Below are 21,428 nucleotides of genomic sequence, written 5' to 3'. Positions count from 1 at the left end.
AAAGAAAAAAAATGTTTCCATGTTGTCCCAGGTGAAGAGAGGGAGGGAGTTTAGATTCAGAAGTCTAGTGCAAGAGGTCTCCCAGCGAGGCACGGAGTCGTGCTTTGCTCTGTAACCATGTTTAGAAGAACATTTTGGTGATCGAATATTAATCTGTGAGGATGCTTGGGTGGCAAGGAAGTAAAGCATTTTATGAACGAGAGGAATTTACATTTGATTGTCGAGAGCTATTTTTTATTTAATTAAGTCTCGGCAAGATGTCGAGGTCCGACTGGGTTCTTTACCCTCTTTCTCCTTCATTGTCCTTTTCTCTTATAAGTGAAAAAAATTTGGCCCCCAGTTTTTTTATACCCTTCACCACAGACATTCTCTAGTTTCCAACCAGCACGTGAACAAGCATCATCCCTAGTTCCATCTCCACCTCAATGGGAATTCCATTCTTTTTGGTTAATGGAAGAGAAAATGTTCCTATGGAATTAGGTATGCTGGGCATTTAAAACATGGACACGTACTATATGCTTTAAGTCCACATTTAGAAAGTAACTTCACTGTCTGGTAATAACGTTCAGCCATTTGTTTTGGTAAGTAATTAAAGGGCCCTCTCTTTCCTCCTGCCCTAGTCCTCAGTGATAATCTAGGTCTAGGAAGAGGGAGCCCGCACGTTGCCGTTAGCGTGAACTTGTTCCCTAACCCATCCTGTGAATATCAATGCTAACAACAGTGTCTTGTGTGTGTTTTTTTCTTTTTTCCTTTCCTTTCCTATCCTTTTATTATTTTCTTTCTTTTTTTTTTTTTTAAATCAATGTGCTTTTTTCCTATGTGAATAATTGTATGTCTAGAAACAGCCATGGAGTGATTTTGCTGTTCTGAATGGGGGAAAGATTAATAGTGACATTTGGAAGGCAAGTATATTGTTGGATTCTAGCACATTTACTATTCGGTCCTTTTTGCATGGCTGTGGCTGCATCTCCTTCTTTGTGAATACCATGCGTCCTGCAGGGATGGAGTGACGGGGCTTCTGGCTCGGGCTGTGGGGCTCACACATGTCACCTGTTTTGATGTCTCCCATTGTGAATGACTTCAGTGCACCGAGCCAGCATCAGCAGCCCACGCATGCCTTTTTCTGCCTAAGCTCACATACACTCTGCCTCGTGCTGGGAGGACTGCTCTCCCCTTTGATATTTGAGCCCATGTAATGGGCCCTCCCCCTTTGTACATTAACAGGGTCTCTTTTCCTCTAGGATTTGCATGCAGCCACAGTCAACCCGGACCCCAGTTTAAAAGAATTTGAAGGAGCAACACTACGCTATGCGTCCTTGAAACTCAGGTAGGACATTGGAAGGACCTGCCGTAACGTGTGGCTTTGTGCAGCTGGAGTTTGCAGAATTCTAAGTCCAATTTTCTGTTTTTCTTTCTAGAAATGCCCCACATGCTGACGACGATGATTCTTGTAGTATCAACAGTGACCCAGAAGCCAAGGTTTGTAAGAAATTTGCTTTCAGTGACCAGGTTATGTTCTTGCATTAAAATAATGACTTTGGATGACAGCCCTGTTTTTACAAACCATCAACCCCAGAGCCGCTTAATAAGGAATTACCCCTTAGTCCTCTCTTGTTGCTAATCTCCCCAGCACTTAAAGTAAATTTCTCAGCCAAGTTAGGTTTGGGAAGATTTCTGTAATCATCACAGCTCTGCCTGTCTCTCACTACGTCAGATCTTTGTAGTGTGGTAAGTTGAAATTATTGTTCGAGGTGGGCTTCAGAAGCCTTTGAAGATAAGCCAGGCTCTGCCTTGCAAGGCTGAGGGAGGGGTGGTTGAACAGGTGGTCCAGACCCCTCACTCCCACCTCCTCCAGGGCAGCCTCACACCTGTGCAAAGTGGAAGCTCCTTGCCATCCGTGTTATAAACACAGGCCTGTTTTCTGATGGAAAGTGAGAGTGGCTTTTGCTCTGGACTTCTGGTGGGGAAGCAGCAGGGCCAGCGTGACGGGTGTGCGGCCTGTACAGGCGCACAGAGCCCCGCGCTGAGAATCGGGTCCCGGCGTTAACGCTGTGCTGTTGCTCTCTGGATGTTCTTAACAATTTTATCTTTGACTTTGTGTTCTGTGAGTGAAGTCCAGTGGGGCATGGAGTGTGCTCAGGAGTTGGAGCCTTGGCTTGTGCACAGTCCTGTCACCTCACCACCTCCCCAGGGTGTCTGTTCCCCTGCTCCTTGGCACCTCAGGCCCTGCCAACCTCCCCGTCCCTGCCCTGACCCAGCAATGAGTGTTGCCTTCCACCCTTCTAGGGGCCCAGGTGCTGGCCTGGGGAGAGTTGGTGCCAGGCACACAAACTCCATGGTGTTTTGGGAAGGGGCAGAGTGGTGGCCTGCCCCACTTGGCTACTGTACAGCGCTGTGTTCAGTGGGTGACTCAGTGGGGCCTTGTGCACTCCCAGTCCAGGTCCCTAGTGTGTCCTGGCACAGGTGTTACAGTACACTCGAGGGTCCCCCGTTTGCTGTGGGCTGAGGGAGTGGGTCCGGGGAAAGTGAGGGGGATTCCTGGCTCAGTCTCTCTACCCCTGGCCAGGGCATGGTGTGTCGGCCCAGCGGGTGATGGTCTGTGGGGGTGGGCAGCCTGTGACGGCCTGCGCTCACCCTACAAGTAACCCCACGCCCGAGGTAGCACGACATTAAATAACAAACAGAAAGCACCGTGAGAAGCTGAGAGAGAGAGTGCAGAAGGGAGGAAAAACTTCATGTCTGAATACTTTTTACAACTTTTACTCCTCACCCCGGCCCCCGCCTTTTGAACAGGGGGCCCAGCATTTTCATTTTGCATGTTTCATTTTCATTTGCGATTTATGTAGCTGGACCTAGATGCTTTTCTGGATCCCAAAGCAGTTCTGTGTCTATGAGTAAGACAGCAAACAGGTTCCTGGAGCAGTGGTTAAGTGGGGAGTACTGTGCAGGTTCAAAACCTCAGCTCCTTGGCTGGAAGCTGCCATCTCGCCATGGGTTCTGCAGGAATCCGGGGCTGCTGCTAGTCTCCTCGGCTTCATTCTGAGCACAGCCTGAGCGGGTGACGAGCCAGCGATGTTCTGAACAAGTTCCTGGGCTGCTGCTGACACGCTGGCCTTTAAAGATAAATTTTACGGCAGGAAAAGGAAGGGATGCAGTAAAACAGGAAGGCGGGCTGTGAATAATCGGCTTTGCTACCAGGCGTTTTACAAGGGCTACCAGCAAAGGCTGCAGGAGGAGGGGTGAGTAGCCCCGCCGTCCTTCTCTACCTGTAAGGGCTGAGTGCGCATGCGTCTGTAAAGCCCAGTGTGGAACTGACGGGTGATGCCTGGCGTGGAGATGGAATTGGGGGCAGGAAGAGGAGGCCTGGTTGAGCTGTCACCTAAGATGGCACTTTCTCTCTTTTCCTCTCAGTTGTCTTGCTTACTGAACTCTTGATCTGCCACTGTTCTGTTACCAGCCTGTCTGTTCCAGCACCTGTTAGGAACTTGTTCCTGTTAATAAGGAAGCTCAGCTTTCTCCTAAGTTACTGAAGTTGTACTTAGTTCTAAACAAAAAAGCACATGTATTGTATTATGTCTTTTATATCCTACTTTGGTCCATTAAAGATCTGAGGAGACGTATAAGAAAGAACAAATACTTTCTTTAAAAGGCACAGTAAGTGTAAGGGAATAAGCAGTGCATCTGTCTGTACTGGGACAGTAGACTGAGTTAGGACTGAGCGGACTGGGGAAAAGGGACAAACATAGCTTTTTAGATCACAGGACTCATCACAGTTACGAAAACCAACCTTTGGGTTTATTTTTGTGCCTCCTGGTGATTATTTACATTGAGAATTCTTATGGTGAATGGCACAAATCCCCGTAAAGGTATCTTCAGATCTTAAAAGGACTTACCCAAACCACATGTGCTTTTTACTACCCTCGCCCCACCCTAGATTCTGAAGGTCCCCCATGCTACGGAAAGTCACTGTCACCCTTGAGGAGCCCACGTCTGTCGGGAGGGGAAAGGACTTCAGAACCCTGCTTTTTGTGAATCACTCTGTGCGTAAGGCAAAAGCATCTCAGTTCCTTGTGGGACGTAACGGTTTTGCTAGTGCCCCATTATAAAATCACGATAATAATGAGTATTTATGGAGTGCTAACTTTTTGCCAAGCATGCTCCTAAAGACTTCATTGCTGTTGACCTTTATCCTCATGAAAATTCAGGGGGCTGAGTATCATTATCTCCATACTGCAGATGAGGAAACTGAGGCATGGAGACTTCAACACCTAGTTAAACAGTAGAGTCAGGATTTGAATCTAGGCTGTTTGGCTCCAGAGCCTCTGCTCATTAGACTGTCCAAAGAAAAGTCTCATTTGGAGCTTCGTTAAAGGACTGCCATCCAATAATGTGATCAGCGTCCTCAACAGTACTCTAAGTATATATAGATACATAGAAACTTGGATTTTGCCAGCTGGCATTTCATAGCATTATTTACTGGAAGCAAAGGACAAACCCATTTCAAGTAAAGTGGTGGAGGACTGTGACAATGTGGACCAGCTTTCTGGTCTGGCTTGAGGCAGAGATGAACTCTGGACTCTAGGAGTGGAGTGGATGGGCCGCAGGTTTTTTCAGACCATCCCTCAGTGGTGTAATTTCCACCAGGCTTACAATAACAGCTGGGTCAGAGCAGGAGGAGGTTGGGGCTGGAGTGGAGCTCATCCGTGTGGCTGGTGATCGGCAGAGCCGCACGGTATAGGTGCTCCACGCAGAGGGCATCCCTTTGAGGAATTTGAGGCGTCTCACTGTGCTTCTCTGGATGCAGGGTGTCTCCTCCCACCCCTCCAATGGAAGAGAGCCAAGGGAAACCCTGCAGGAAAGGCCAGGATGATCCTGCCAAATGATAGCTGTTTCAAAATCCAGCGACACTAAACGAATTATGTTTTACAAATTTGGAGGAAGTCCATTGGTTTAGAGCTGACTTGGATGAGGCCACTTTGGAGGGATGCCCCATCACCACCGCCCTCTGGCCCCTCCCATCTACCCCCTTAGTCACTCCTCACCTGTTAAATGCTGCCTGGGGCACCCAAAGAGGGAGAACAGGCAAGATCTAGATTCCCAGATGTGCAAGCTTCACACAGATCTAAGGAGCTAAAGGTTATCTTTAGTTAACCCTTTCCATTCTGTTATTTTGCGAAGGACCTGGGAACTGAGTGCCACCCATACAAGCAGAGATATCCTTTTTTTAGGAAAGTAATATTTAGTTTCATGTACGATGGAATTCTAAATATTGTCCCTGAGGAATGATTACTAGAAAGATTGTTATGGAAAATGTCTTCCTTGCTCCCTAAATGAAACTTACATGCTGAACAGATGAAAGTCATCTTTTAGACTCTCAGGATGTGGATACAGGAATCCTCTATGGACACTCTGAGTCGGAGCATCTTGATTATCAGTCATTCAGTGAAACATCTAAGTAGACGCATAAATGAGCAAAGAGCAAGATATTTTTATAATTCTGACAGTGTTTTTTGAGCCTGCCTAATTTTTATACAGTAAATATTTTTTTATTTGATTGCAGTATGTACATTTGAGTTTGTACATAATGCTGAGAGCTCTTTAACTTTTTATTTTAAAATAATTATAGATTTATAGAAAAGTCACAAAGATTGAATTCCCACATACCCTTCACCTATCTTTCAGTTATAATGTCTTCATAATCGTGGACAAATATCCAAATTAAGAAGTTAGTGTTGATACCATATTATTAACTACTAAAACAGGCTTCATTCACATTTTTCCACTGATGTCCTTTTTCTGTTCCAGAACCCAACCTAGGATACTACATTGCATATACTGAACTCTTTAAAAAGTTGTTTTACGTGTTCCTTTCCACAATGCTCAGATTTGCCATTCTTCATTCCATTATAGTAGTCCACTTAATTAATAGCACCATAATCTGTCTAGACACCCAGTGACCATAGGAACAATTTCTGGTACTGCAGAGCAGAGCTACAACTTCATAAAAGTAGATGGCTTTTTTTTTCTTTTAAATTATTGCTTTGGTACAGGTTGCTAAAACTGGAATTACCAGGTCAAGGGCTATCGGCTTATGGCTTCTGTCACTTATTGCAAAATTGCTTTCCAGAAGGGCTCCGGCTGTACATAATTCCGTCAGTAATATCCTAGGGCACACCTTTGTCCCCTGCCCACTGCTCTCTAGGCTTTTTCATTCTTGTTCATTCACCTTAGTTTTATTGCATGTGAGCTACTACCTCCTACTTTAAAACATTCTCCTCTTAAATTATCATCAAGACAGGACATTTGGTGTGTTAGTTACAAAACCCTGTGTTTATTATGAAACTCTGTGTTTCTATCCTTTCTGGGCTGGTTTCTTCCTCTTTATTTTCCTATGCATTTTTAAAATAAAAATTTTATTTTGGAATAATGTTAGATTTACAGAAAAGTTGCAAAGATAGCACAGAGAGTTCCTGTATACCTGTTACCCGTTAGACTCTTACTATGCTTCTCCCAGGGTCCTGTCTTACATAACCACAGTGCCTTTGTCAAAACTGAAAAATTAACAGTGCTATGAAACTGTTAACACTTTGTTCTGATTTTACCAGTTGTTCTTCCAGGTCCTTTTTCTGTTCCAGGATCTAATTCAGGACACCCAATTGTGTTTAGTCCCTCTGCATCTTTTAATTCAAAATAAAATATTTTTCTAAGTAATTTTTTTCTCTTTGTCTATTTTATGTCACTTTTCCACGTGAAAATGTTTTTAAAATGTACATCCAAACCTTTTGTAGATCATTGCCATGTGTGCTTTACTTGTCAAGAAGGCAGTTTCTTGTCACGGGTGGGCACTTCCAAATTCCTAGGATTTTGCAGTCTGCCCTCTGCACTCATTCTTAACATCCTAACTCAGCTCTTTAAAACTTTCCTTTCCTCATGGCATGTGGCTTATTGCTGGCCAAATGCTTGATTTGAATGATAAACACTACAATAAAAGCCAGTTATAATTAAATTGCGGAAAACATAATGCTTTGATAAATATGTACTAATTCCTAAGAGTTCTTTCCTTTGTGTCACTGTGCTCCAACTTCCGTAAAGGAGGCATTCTGCCATCTTGTGGACAATATTAAAATTACATCTTTAAAGAAATGGGTATTTCATTTGGAATCATTGAATTGCTTATAGCTAGAGGTGACATTAAAGATGACTAATAGGCCTCCTTTACAGGTGAAAAAGTGACTCTCAGAAAAATCTGACTATACAGCTTTCCTAGGGCCACACAATTAGTGGTGGAGGTGTTATTCAAACGTGGATCTCCTGGATCACTGACCACCCACCCCATCCTCCTGTCTTCTCTGAGTGCATAACAAATCATTTTGAGGATATTTGTGAGGAGAAGTAATTAGAACTGCTTTTAGAACACTGTTCTTTGAAACCCACCATAAAGGAATGGGGTAAGGAAGATTATATTGTCCCAAAGCATTAAATTCTCTGGATTGCAGCTTCCTCCTCTGTAAAATGAATGTGCTGTCATCTCAGAAGTTACTTCTGGTTCTGAGAAATTTTCAGATCTGAAATGAAAGTAATAGTCCTGATCTGTGGCATCTGGAGATGAAATAGTTCAGTCTCATCTGCCTCCAAATCTGGAGAAGGAAAGAAAGAGTAGTTGGAGGCAGGGCTGGAGAGAGAGAGCTGGCTCCCTTTCCTAAACACACACTCTGCCTGTGCCCTGCACTGCCAGGCACTTACATGCAGTTTTCCTGCAAAAACAAGGCACTGTGGTTATTTCTGCCATATTACAGATAAGAAATTGGTGCTTTGAGCAGGTTAAATAATTCATTTTATCGCCCAGCCAGTAGCTGGTGGAACAGGGACTCGAACTTAGGTGTATTTGGCTTCAAAGTGTAAGATAGTTCATGCCCACCCCCTCCCAGCGATCACTTCCCTGTGCTTTATGGTCACTGGCTGCCGGGGGAGTGGGGGGCGGCTTAGGGTGGAGGGAACAGAGATGCTGGAGGTGGGCAGGGTGAGGGGACTGGAGAGTCACTGCTTGAGGACAGACTCCCCCTTGCTTTCCACCATCCCCCAGACTCACGTGGTCCAGTCCTTCCCAGTGCTTTGGGACTTTCCTGCCCTTGTTGGGAAATTCAGATTCCATTGTTCTGGAGCTGGACAAGGTCCTGCAATTCTGTTAAGCTCTCTGGAGCTGCTGATGCTGCTGGTCTGTACATAGCAGGCTGAGCAGCAACAGTAAAAAGTTTGAAACCTGATAAATAGGGCATCGTTTCCATGCATGCTCTGCGGGAAAGGAGACACAGCCTTTCTACACAGTACCTCCCAGTTCTGTTATGGCCACTTGCAATCAGTTCTCAGCTGCTTCGGGATTTTCTTCCCAGGCACTGTTTTTGTGAAAGCTTTGCTTGTCTCCTTAATCTTCTGTTGTAACCTGACCCCAGGTGGAGAGAAAAGGGGAGGGGATGATGCAAATCAGTTGTCAGTAGGTTTGGTGGAGGAGCTTTCTGGAATGAATGGTCAATGAATCTGACATTCTAACATTCTTCTGTAAGCTTTATTTATTTATCTGTGCCCTCCCTGGGTTCCTATTAGCATAGATTTTCCCGAAGTAATTATATTAGTGGCTACTGACTAGATTAACACTAATAAATAAACAGGAAGGGGTAGGAAGTATCTTTTCTCATTCAGATTTATTTCTGGTCTGTGTAGCAAATTCATTATCATTACTTAGCATTTATATGGGATTTTATGTCTGCATGTCGTACTTATAATTGATTTTTCTTCACATGGCACAGGTTTTTTTTTTTCTTTCAGAAATACTGATGTGTGTGAGAAGTTTGGATTTGATTTCTGTTGTCGATTTATTAATTGAGACAAAAACGTTTATTGACTGTTTAATGTTAAAGGAGAAGCTATGTGTTTCAATGGCTAAGAGTGTGGACTCTGGGCCCAGACTGCCTTGGTTCAAAGCCAGTCTCTACTACTTACTTAGCTGGGTGACCTTGGGCAAGTAACTTAGCCTCTCTGTGCCTCAGTTTCCTCATCTGTAGAGTGGGTATAATAGTACCTACCCCACATGGCTACTGTAAACATTAAGGGAGTTGATGTATACATAAGATACATGTCAAGTGCAGAGAACCATCCTTGTCATACTTTGTGCGTTGGCCATATGACTATTCTGTTACCAGGAGGAATGGCTATGTCCCCTGCCTTTAGGGGGCAGACAACAAACAGGCGAATTCAATGCATTGTTCGAAGTGCTGAGTTATCCTGTCATGAATGGATGCTGTGCCAGGGACATCTTCCCTGGCTGGGAGTGAGGGGTGGTTTATGTGGTTTTCCAGAAGGATATAATCCCTAAACTGAGTATTCTTGCACTGCAGCAGGATTTAGTGATTCTCTCCCAAAATGTAAATGTAAGTGCAGAAGATTAAAAAATAATTTTATATGTAATTTTATGTTCGTTTTCAGCAAATGCTTTTAGGAACAGATCTATTAAGATGAGGCCCATACATATTTGTCCAGTACTGTAGATAACATTGTTTCTGTTATCTATTCCTATGTACACATGTAACAAACTGTGCCAAAACTCGGTAGTTTAAAACAGCCATTTATTTCGCTCATGAAATAAATGTTGTGGGTTGAGGAATCTGGGGAGGGTTCAGTGGTGCAGTTCCTTTATGGTCCACATGGGGGCAGCCGGGGGCAGGCAGGGCTGGAGGATCCACTTCCAAGATGGCTTCCTCACTCACGTGCCCACTGGCTCAGTGTTCCTTGGCCTCTGTCTTCACGTGGCGTCTCATCCTCCAGGGCCTCTCCGTGTAGCTTGGGGGTTCTCACAGTGGTGATCTCTAGGTAGGCAGGTGTACTTCTCACATGGTGTCTGATTTCCAAGAAGCAGGAAGCTGAAGCCACCAGGTGCGACAAGGCTGTCCCTGGAGGTGGCACCACACCACGTCCACCGGTTGTGTTGATGCGCGCAGTCACTGCCCAGACCCAGGGTGGAGACAGGACTTCACCGCTGGAGGGAGAGCGTCAAGGGCACACGGCAGAGAGCTTGTAGGACGGGGGGGTCTTTATTGCTTCTATCTTTGGGGCACACAGTCTGTGACAGATGTCATTCCCACATTTCAGTCATTCAGCGAAAATGTCCTGAGTGAAGGGCATGACTGTCAACACAGTTGAATCAAGAAACCAAAGCACAGAGCCAGTGACAGACAGACTAAGTCCCGGCAGAATGAGGTTCATCCTCTCACACATGGCTTTTAGGCTGACATTCGCAAAGAGAAGTTCAGGACCATCTCATTCAAGCTTTAGGAGAGGTGGGGGAGCAGAGAGGCAGTCACACAGCTGGGCTGGGACGAGAAGGACTCAGGCCAGGCTCCCGACCCTCGTCCAGAATGGTTTTCCACTGAGTAGAGCGACACTCACTGCCTCTTGGACACCGAGCCGTGGGCCTTCGATACTCGTTTTGTCTCTCGGCCCAGAGGACAGCTTTTGTGTTTCTAAAACTGTTTTCCTCCCTTTATTTGCCAACATGGCCACGGCCTGATGCTGTGTTGCTGGCAGGACCACGGCTCCCTTTCCTTTATTAACTTCTGGTCACTACGCTTGCCTGAATGAGCAGTCGAGGAATTGGCAGCCAGGCCAGCCCCCGGGTTTTGAAAGGCGCTGTTGAAACGAGCTGCATTGTTGTCCGACCGTTGGCAGCTGTACCGTGTGGCGGGCCGATGCCTGGCAGGGCTGATTCAGGAGGGGCGGACCTCCCTCTCCCCCCGAAGGAGGGCAGCAGGAGACGGGTGGGGTGATGGGTGGCGGCCAGCGGTAGGGGTGGAGACGGTTGTCCTGAGAGTGCAGGGGAGTGGCAGGTGCATGAACCCTGCCCCTGGGATCCTGGCAGAGGATTCCAGGCCATGGCAGTGTGGTTTCGCCAGCCCTGGGGCACGCCACCTTGTTAATAAGTGAAGATGGTCCCAGATCTGAAGAGCCTTAGGCAGGAGCGGCAGCGTTGCCTTCATCCGGCAGGGCTGGGTCCTCCAGGAAGAGGCTCCGGTGTCCTGAAGCTGCCGTTCCAAGGCAGCCTGGAGGACGGCCAGCACATACCAGTCCTCCTTCTCTTGATGCTGGTGCAGTATTGAGGTAGTCCTGTGAATATTTCTTATTTATTTGCAGTTACTAAACTTGATAGAGAAATGGTGGTTCTTCCCATGGGACTGTTAGCATAATTCAGACCCTGAGCCATTTTAGGTCAGCCACACTGTCCCCTCACTCCTACGACTCCTATGTAAAATCTCATCAAAGTGTGAAGCCACAAAGATCAGAGCCTGAGTTCTTCCTCTGCTCCAGGCTCTGCTGCTTCCAAGGAAAACATTTCAGTCATCAGGCTTGCCCGTTTTCAGTCTCTAAACTGACACGAGGAGTGACTGCTCTCAGCGAGCATCTGCAACCAAGTCATCTGTCCATCCGTCCTGCGTATGTGTGCAACATGGCTTAAATTCAACCAGACCGGGGAGGGGAGCAAAAGAAAATAATACAGCAGAGAAAATGGTGATCTCACTTAAGAATGACAGTTACCATGTTACTGGGATTGAAGGAGGAGACAACTTGCAGCTGTCTGTGGAATTTCAATTGCCTCCTGTTGAAGGAGACATTTTAGATAACCCATAAATAATTTAAATTGACAATCTAAGTGTCCATCAACAGGTGGGTGGATAAAGAAGATGTGATATGTATATACAAAGGAATATGACTCTGCCACAAGAAAGAAATCTTGGCTTTTGTGACAACATGGATGGACCTTGAGGGTGTTATGCTAAATGAGATAAGTCAGACAAAGACAAATAACGTATGATTTCTCTTATATGTGGAATCTAAAAAAGCCCAACTCAGGAATGGAGGTTACCAGGGGCCGGGGAATGGGGGAAACTGGGAGATGTTAAGGGTATACACCTGCAACTAGTAGGTAAACACATCGTGGAGACCTGCATGGTGTAGTGATTATGGTCAACAGTGCTGTGCTGTGAACGTCAAAGTTGCCGAGACTAGACCTTGATTGTTCCACCACAAGAAAGAAATGATTTTGTGGTGTGATAGAGGTGTTAACGAACGCTATGGTGGTGGTCATACTGCAGTAGATAAATGTGTCAAATCAGCAACGTTGTACACCCTAGACTTACACCATGTTATTTACCAACTATATCTCAATTTTTTAATTAACTAATTTCAAAAATGACTCAGTCGGGCACTGCTGGGTGCTTTACTTGCAGCAGCAGGTCATCTGATTCTCAGAACAACCCTGCGAGGGAGGGGATGTTACCATTCCCATTTTACAGATGAGGAAATTGAGATTCAAAGAACCCAAGTCTCTTTTCTAAAATCACCAACCTGTTATATGGAGGAACTGAAATTTGAGCATGAAGCAGACTCTAAAGCCTGTGTTCTGACAATAAAATCACAATGATGATTGCTAACAGCCCTTGAGCATTTCGTAGTTTGGGGCACAGGCACCGCAGGGTTGCTTGGGGCCCTTGTCGGTAAGCTCTGTTTCTGTCTTTCAGGCTCATTGGCGCCTCTGTAAAAGGCAATCGGCAGACACCCACTGCTGCCACCACTGTCCTGCTTTCCCACAAGCCCTGTGAGCTTTGTTCTCTTATTTCTCCCATTTTTAGTTGAAACTTAGGTGACCTGCCCACAGTTCCACAGCTGATAAATGGCAGAGCTGAGATTTGAACCCAGGCAGCCTGGGTTCAGAGACCAAGCGCTTAATCTCTGGGCTGTCTCATCTGAAGACATGCAACTGTGTTAAAGATTGAGAGGAAATAAAATACGGCTTTTCGTGCGTGTGCGTGTATGTGTGTGTGTGTGTGTGTGTGTGTGTGTGTGTGTGTGTGTATGTGTTAGTGGACAATAGAGGAAAAACAAGCCAGAGTCTTCATCCCTAAGGCAGGGCCGTGTTCCAAGGGGAAAGGGTATGAAGTAGGAGCTGGAAAGGCTAGATTCTGGCCCCAGTACCGTGGGTGATGAGCTGTGTGACTTTATTAACCGCTCTGAACATCACTTTTCTCTTCTGTAAAACGGATGGCGTTAATGTGTGGTCTGGGGAACGCACAGTATTATTGTGAGGACACAGTAAGATGCGATAGATAGAAATGCTTTGCTGTACAGCCCTAACTAAACATAACGCCTGATTTTGGTCTTTCAAAAGTTTCTTTAAAACATTCTGATGTATTCGTTCTCAGGAGTCCCATCAGTCATGATGAGTTACCGGTTTTTGCTGCTGTGTGGATCGAGCCCGCTGCAGGCGGTGTGGGGTGCAGCCCTGTCCCAGGGGTGCCGTCCACCCTCCCCCTTTCTCTCTATTCAGTAAGTCTGGGAATCATTTCAGCAGCGGCATATTACAATGTGTCATAGCTCAAGTTAAGCAGCAGTGCTTTTTTCCTAGACTTCAGAAAAAAATTAAAATGGGAAATGTCTGGCAACACACTGGTGATTAATGAAAATGCAGATAATACCAGCTTATATAAGTTATATGAGGAGTTTTAATCTAATTTTCAGAAAGCATTAGTGATGATATGAAGAAAGAGTTTTAATCTAATTTTTGGAAAGGAGATAGTGATGGTCTGTGTCAATGCGGCTGAGTGTTTTTTGGCCTCATGTTATAGACAAAACCGTGAAACGATTTTTTTGACTGGTTGCGATGTTTGTGTGCGTGTGTGTGTGTGTGAGAGAGATTTCTTATTTCACATAGAACATATTACTCTCCCCTTTTTCTGTATGTTAAGGCACGTTTATGTTAAGCCTTCATCAGTTCAGAATTCCTTGGCGGCCCGGCCGGAATGGCAGTGAAGCACTTGAGTTCAGTAAAGCAAGCCTTCTCTTCCTAGTGCTTGCCTACAAGCCCAGGCCAGGCTCAGCCCCAGAGTTCTGGCTAAAAAGATTTGGGCTTCAGCCACCAGGGGCTTTATACTAGCCTTTAAAAAAAAAAAAAAAAAAAACTTATTCCAAAGTTCTGTGTGCATATTATTGGCATTGAAGTTGCCCCCTTTTTACAGGAAATGAGATTCCTCCTTCCTTGGTTGGCCACTTCTCCCCAGTGTTTGCAGTGATTTTAAAGATTACAAAGATTGCTCGAAAGTGGGGGATTGCAACAAATTCTGGCCTCCTGCTGTTAACAGCATTAAAATACTTACTGTCCACAAGATAAGGCTGTTGATAATGTAGCATCTATAAAACATTTTACCAAAACTCTTTTTTTAAAAAAACTTATTAAAAAGTTAAGAGTTGTGAGGGGCGGAATTTGACACAGGAAGCTGAGAAATCTTTGCAGACCCCTCTGGAAGATTTAAGTCTGCTGAGGTGAGCATGTGCCCGCGCTAACTGTATGCTAGCGGGACGGTGATGTGCGAGGTGGTGCTGGCCCCGTTCCCACCAGGGGAAGCTGTGTAGAGTTAAGGCAATGTGGTTTCGCCAGCCCTGGGGCACGCCACCTTGTTAATAAGTGAAGATATTCTCGAGACAGAAAAATACATTTTATTTTGTGTCCTCTTTTATGTACTTAAATAGGACTGCCATCTTCTTCTTCAAGATGTAAAGCCTCTTCCCAAAGCAGTTTGAAAAACGGGATGGTTGAGGGTCTCCTATATTGTCATGGAATAAGTGTCCCAGAGGTTGCATTTTGCGTGCAGAATCGGAACCTAGATACAGAATAAACTTCGTGCCTCTAGTCTGGTCATCTCTGTTGAAAGAGGAAGGTCCCTGGGGACAATTAACTCATCATCCAGATTTTTAAGCTTTGCCCCAGGGGTAAAGAGCCCACAGCCCCCTTGTTTTAACATCTTTTTTCCTTAAGAAGTTCACCGTCAGCACTTTCCGTTTCTCCTTGCCGTTCCAGAGCCCCCGCCTCTTGCTTGATACTCTGTGTAGAAGGACAACTTCGGGCTGCATTTTCCCCACATTTATTCGAATACTTCACAATAATCTTATTGTTCTCTGCGAAAATTAATCGAGACGTTCTCTGTCTTTCTTTATAAATCACAGGATTCATATCGCTTTGGTTAGTTTTGGTGATTTTTCTCAGGATACCTTGCGTCTTCTCATTAGAGGAAAAGCGAACTAACAGGTGCTAAGTGCTGATGATGTAAGTGGCAGTTACTCAGGCAAATGTGGGAGGAGGAGGAAGAAGCACACATGAGGGGTCTGTGGCCTCCAGTGGCTACTGGGGGAGGTCGCAAGGGGTAGTGGAAGGGGTACGGTGTTGAGAGTCAGGAGACCCCATGGCTCGCCTGTACCTGCCGCTCACGGGCCGGGAGACCCTGGGCAGGTCACTGCCCTCCCGATGGGCTGCATCAGTCAAGCAAAGGCGACAAGCAGAGCTTTGAGTTCAGCTCTGAAAGCAAGTCTCAGAAGCTAATGGGGAAAGCGGCATTAATTCAAAGAATAGCAGAGCATGAAAGAGATGAGAGGCTGAGTTTCTCCAGCAGGAGTCCAGGAAGAGGGGAGATAAGTTTGGAAATGTGGCTTCTCCTTGCCCTTGGACCAGCAGTCTCTGGCCCAAATAGATAGACCCCATCCCAGGTCCTTTCAGGGGCAGAGTTGCTGTTGTCCTGCAAGCAGCAGTAATGAGCAGCACTGCTCTGGCTTCTGCCGGGAAGCCTGCCTGCAGGAGCCAGGCTGTGTACCCTAAATAATGCAGAGTTCTCCCTCCCTCCCTCCCCTGCCTCCTCCCAGCACGAACTCCTCTCCACCCCTGTCTTCGAGTCAGGCCTCCCGCAAAGCTTGCCTCCACTGACTGCTTCCTTCCTTCCTTCCTTCCTACCATCTCAAGGCTCTGTGACAGGATCTGATCTGCAGTCGCTTCTCCTCGTGGAATTCTGGGAACCCCTGGCCTTGCAGCGTTCTCTGGGCCCCTCCTTCTCCATGGTTCTTTTGTGTGATCACCGGGGTTGATCTTAGAGTAGTTTCCAGGTAACAGAGCTCCTGGGCTCCGTGTTCCCTTGTGTGCACACACAGGGTAAAACCTGAGTACGTTTGAGACACAGGTGTGTCATCTGTCTGTGACGAGGGGTCACACAGAGGCTCTTCAATCTGTTTGTCTTCAGGTGGAGCCAAATACGTCTAATCCTCAGACATGTTGTCATCTCTGGGAGCAGGTTTTTAGCCTTTATTCTAGTCTCCTGAAAATGTCCTCCTGGGGGGAAGGTATAGCTCAGTGGTATAGTGTGTGCTTAGCATACACAGGGTCCTTGGGTTCAGTCCCCAGCACCTCCATTTAAGTAAATAAATAACCTAATTACCTCCCCCCAAAATTAAAAAAAATAATAATAAATACATTTTTAAAAGAATGATACTATTTAAAAAGTCCTCCTTTTTTTAACCTTTTTTATTGATTTATAATCATTTTACAATGTTGTGTCAAATTCCAGTGTAGAGCACAATTTTTCAGTTATACATGAACACATACATATTCATTATCACATTTTTTTCTCTGTGAGCTACCATAATATCTTGTGTATATATTCCCTGTGAAAAGTCCTCCTTTATAATATCTCAGTTCTGTGTGCATACATTCCCACCCTGTGAATTCAGTGTATCTAATTTAAAGCCAATTCTTTAAAACAACTACGTAACATTTTCTTCTTGAATTGCCATAAACATCTTGGAAGAGCGTCTGTTCATACTCACTTCCTTTTTGTGTTACACAGCGAGTCCAGTTGGTTGGGGACCATGTCAGTAAGTGGCGGTGGCTAAGGGAACCCCTTCAGGACAGCCTTCCGCTCCCGCTCCTCCCCCTGCAGGGTAGGTGCTCATTCTTGGCGGCAGCGGCTCTGAGCAGCGGCTCGGGACTCGGGTTCACTCGTCTGTGGAGTGAGGCGCTCGGGTTCTAGGTCCTCGGAGCCCTTGTGCCCTGGGTCCTGTGTCCTGTGTGTGCCGTGCAGACTTCTAGGAGCCATCTTCAGAGCGAGATCGTGAGTGCTCCCTCAGGGCTGCTCAGTCAGCAGCCGTGCTGTCAGTTGAGGTCTTCGGAGGTCTTCGTAGGTCTTCGCACTTTTTGAGTTCACTGCATCATCTCAGACACTTAAGTTGCAGGGGTTTTTGTTTCGTGGTGAGCAGTACAATAAAACCTTTCTGATAAGCCAGCAGTAGGAACTCCTGTCAGTCCCAGTGATGGTAACGGTAGTAGCTTTTACCAGGCACCAAATAGGTTCAAAGCCTGCTCCACTTGTGTGAGCTCGTTCAGCCCTCACAGCTCTCAGATTCTGTGCTCAGGGGTGGAGGTGACTGCAGACCAGGCACCTGCCTTCATGTAATCTGTGTTCCAGTGTGACGAGAGGGAGCACAGCAAAACACAGAAGTGGAATACATGTACATCAGGTGAAAATATTTGCTATGGAGAAAAATTAAGTAGGGAAGAGAGCTAGGCAGCGCCCAGAAGGAATACAGGTTTAAACAGTCTTGGAAGGCCTTTCGAGAAGGTGACATTGAGTAAGATGTGAGGGAGGGAACTAGGGAGATGAGGAGACAAGCCCAAGGTAAGCCCATGCCTGGGGGAGGAGGGGTTTGCCTGGGGGCCAGTGACAAGAACCCAGGGCTTCGTGGTTCCTGGTCCCACCTACACCTGATGATACCAGGATCCAGAAAGCTTAGAGTGACCAAGTCCTGCGCCCCTCCATCCTTGCTCTAGGAGGGAGGGCAGGTATAATTGATTCCTGCTACGATAGTGGGTCTATAAAGTTCTTTAAAAGCACTGCCAACATTGAATTAGCAAATACTGAAATACAGCATTCCTAGCGAACATTCAGGGTTAGGTTCCTGCCAGCCTCTGGTCACATTTCCGTCAGCCTGTCGATACATAACCTTATTTTATGTGTGTTTGTGTTTAAAGACACCTCATTTGATAGATATTGATTAATATGTATGATTCATTAACCTTGTGCTCACAGCCAGCAGCACAGTGGCTCACACCTGGACAGAGCTTATCTAACACACAGATTTTCCCCGTGAAGCACATCACAGCCTTCTTGTGCTTGGGAACATGAGACAGTAAGCACTTCAGCACTACCCCCTGGGCCATTTTAAACAGCAAAATCACCAAGAGAAAGTACAAAGATCCAAAATGAGAGATGCTAAATAGACGATGGGAAGGACACTTGTTTGCAGCAAGAGAGGTTGTGTGGGCTGTGCAGCCTCAGCTGGGACGTGCACGTCACGCGGCTTAGGTTTTTTTGCCACTCTTTGCATGCCTGTGAGTGAGCAGAGAAGCGCCACGTGTATTCATCTGCAGGTTGCAGATAAATTTTGGTGAGTAGGTAAATGTGCAGATACGGAATCTGCAAATAATGAGGATCAGCTGTGTTTGCACTTGAGCTGCTCAAAGGAAGAATTTGTTCAAGACCCAAGTAGCATCATTATTAGTGAGGTCATCTACTGGGCACATGTTAGAAGAGGATCAGATTCTGAATTGCCTCAGGTACAGCCTGTAGAGTATTTGGCTAAGTGTTAAGAATGATACTCTGTTCAGGTTTTGCGTTTTCCATGTCACCACTAGACTCATTAGGAGTCGAGATTGGATCTGTAACCTCCCGGTCTGCCCAGTGTCCCAGCCCCAACTGTCCCCCGGTCCCTGGTCCCCAGCCCCCAGCCCGGAGGGTGCAGCCTGTCTCTTGACCGCAGGCCCTCTCTGCTCCTTTCTTTGGATCAGTGTCTCCTCTTAGAGCCCACGTGGCCGCCTTGCTTTCCCCGGCGAGATGAAATCTCCAGCTTTCCGTGCAGCACTTGGGTATCCATTATGGTTTCACTCTATGCTTACTCCGCAAATAACATTTCTCAACTTTACGATGGCAGAAATACAGTCTACAGTGTGAATCAGCCATGTGGACCATACAGCTTGTCTCTCAGTCTTTTCCAAGACGTCCGTGGGGGAAAACTAAAATACCATTCACACTTCCAGGGGGTACGGATCGCTGTTCCCAGCAGTGGAGACATCTGCTGCTTGTCGGCAGGAGCAGACGCGGGATCCTGCCGGCCTAGCTGCCTGGCCTGGCTGCGCGTGGGCCCTTCCTCAGGCTCTGAGGGTGTGGGCCGGGAAGCAGACGTCTCCTGCCACGGACTAAGCTTTTGCTGGCATTCGAGTTGTCTCCAGCAGCAGAAGTTCCTTCTGTGTAACGTGTTCACTGTCCCACCAGGAGAAGTTTCTGTGGTTACTGTCAGAGCATGACTCTTGGGGATGCTCCATGGTGACTCTGAGCTCTCCTGGTTCTCAGGCGGTAGCGATTTGGGGCTGTCTGGTGGGGGGGGCTATGATGGGGTGTTTGGCTAGTGGGCTTTGACAGACGCCCTCGTTGGACATGTCAGGCATCAGGTTTAAGAAGTGTCTCTTCTGCTCCGTCCCTTTGGAAGAAAGCCACCATTTCACCCTATATAAGAAATCATTGTTTATGGAAGCTTTTGAATTTTTGAACAGTTGAACAAAATGCTGAGTTCTGTACTTGTCCGGCATTGCTTAGATGCGTGCAGGAATCGTCCAGATCAGGCTCACTGAAGGTCAGCAGGCCTGCTCAGTGTCCAGGGGATCCCATCTAATGAGCTGGCCCCCATAGCACAAGCATCTCAGTGATCTTTAGCTCAGAGTCAGGGTTGGTCTGGAGGGACAGCATGCTAATAAGTCATCTGGACCCCACGGGCACCCAGACAGGCCTGGCTCTGCTGGGGCTCAGCTCCAGGGCAGGACTCTTGAGCCCAGAGTGTCAGTCAGGAACCACCTGGAAGCTGAGCTGGAAGGACTGCAGACATGGAAGGGGCTCCGGATGTTCCTCAGTCTGTGTGTCCCAGGACCCTTGGATGTGGGCTCCCGTATACAGGGCTGTGTCAGGGCCCCACCTGCTAGTGAAGACATAGTGAGGACGGGGCTCCTGATAAGCTGATAAGAACTAGACTGGACGCTGGGCAGGGCTTAGCCCTCCAGAAGGACTGGCCCTCTGGTCTTACACTGGAGGCCCCTGGAGGCACATGGTACTTGACCTGAGCGCCCATTACTGGCTAAATGGATGTTTTTATATGACTTTTATATCACTAGGCATGGCCTAGATCAGGAATTGTTGATAATTTAGAGCTAACATCATAAAACACTGAACACTCATCTCATACCATTCTAAGCACATCAGATGGACAATATCATTCATGGCCCCTGACGTTCCTGAGGACATACATCCTACCATTGTCTCCGTTTTACGGGTTAGAAAGCTGCATCACTCAGGCATTAAGTAGGGAGCTGGGATTCAAACCTGGGTACTTTGGCTTCAGAGTCCAGGCTGTATACGTTTTACGGCAGCAGAAATGTCTGTGCCGGGCTCTGCCAGCGCACGCACCCCCTGAGTCCTCACCGGCACCTGCGGAGTTCTCCCTCCAAGGATGCAGAAACTAAGGACAGTCATGTTGCCGAGGGTACAGCCAGAGAGTGGTGGTCCAGGACTCCCGGTCAGATCTGGTCCTCTCTTGCCACCGCACCTCTGTCTGTCTCCATTTCTTTCTTCCTTTCTTCCTTCCTTCCTTCCTTCCTTTCTTTTGGTGGAGGGAGGTAATTAGGTTATTTAGTTATTCTTGGAGGAGGTACTGTGGATTGAACCCAGGGCCTTATGCATGCTAAGCATGTGCTCTGCCACTAAGCTATATACACCCTGCCCCAACTCCCCACCAGCTTGAGTGTCTTCATTTGACACGTGCTTATTGGGCACATAGCGTGTGCCAGACTGTCTTTCGGGAGGTAGGCGTTCAGAGGTCCACAGAACAGGCCTGTTCTCAAGGTGCCTCCTTTGGATTGAGCTTCCCCACTTATGGAACAGTGGGATCACGACGAGCCAGGGAGCCAGGTGACGCACAGCCATGTCACTTTGCTGCACTTCATGGAGCTGGTTCCCTCTTCTGTAAAAGCAAGACAACGGTCCGCCTGGAAGACCAAGCCTCGGATCAGGTTCTCGCTGCTGTGTATCGACTGTGACCTTGGGCGGTTCAGCTCAGCGCTCCAGACCTCCAGTTCTCACACATAAAGTAAACAAGGAGCCCCGGCTTGGCCGGGCGGAGAGAACACGTTGGGCCGCGTGCTCTAAATCATGAAGCATTTGGAAAGTGATCTGTCAATGTCAGTGCCGCCCCGCCTTCCCCGGCAGGTCCAGACTCTTAATTCTGTGTGCAAATGATACAGCACAGAGTCAGCACTGGAGAAATGGTCACTGCTGGAAGGAGGATGACGATTAGATGCGGAGATGCCTGATGCACTGTACCTCCGAGGTTATGTTTAGACACGCGCACGTCTCATTTGCTCTGTGACCTGTGGAAACGTTGGGCTAAGTCTCTTGGTTGAACCCACCTCTGCCCAACTTTTCCATTGATAGAAATAGGCCTCATAATGCCAGCCTGGTTCCTGG

At 46.9% G+C, this 21,428-nt stretch overlaps 1 protein-coding gene across 20 annotated transcripts in view; it reads left to right on the top strand.

Moving 5' to 3' along the window:
• The window catches only part of APBB2 (amyloid beta precursor protein binding family B member 2), a 332,928-nt gene that overhangs the window by 233,837 nt on the left and 77,663 nt on the right, over window positions 1-21,428 (top strand). For 16 of the 20 annotated variants that reach the window (XM_032496409.1, XM_032496403.1, XM_032496397.1 and 13 more), the window contains 3 exons: window positions 840-902; window positions 1,242-1,327; window positions 1,419-1,479. In XM_032496409.1, coding sequence (XP_032352300.1) covers window positions 840-902; window positions 1,242-1,327; window positions 1,419-1,479 — 210 coding nt within the window. The remainder of the gene's footprint in view (window positions 1-839; window positions 903-1,241; window positions 1,328-1,418; window positions 1,480-21,428) is intronic. The other 4 variants (XM_032496430.1, XM_032496425.1, XM_032496417.1 and 1 more) reach the window with 1 other exon arrangement.

Source organism: Camelus ferus, chromosome 2 (assembly GCF_009834535.1).
Source record: "Camelus ferus isolate YT-003-E chromosome 2, BCGSAC_Cfer_1.0, whole genome shotgun sequence".
Taxonomy (NCBI): Eukaryota; Metazoa; Chordata; class Mammalia; order Artiodactyla; family Camelidae; genus Camelus; species Camelus ferus.
Note: the sequence above shows the minus strand (reverse complement) of the source record. Positions and strands in the feature narration are given on the sequence as shown.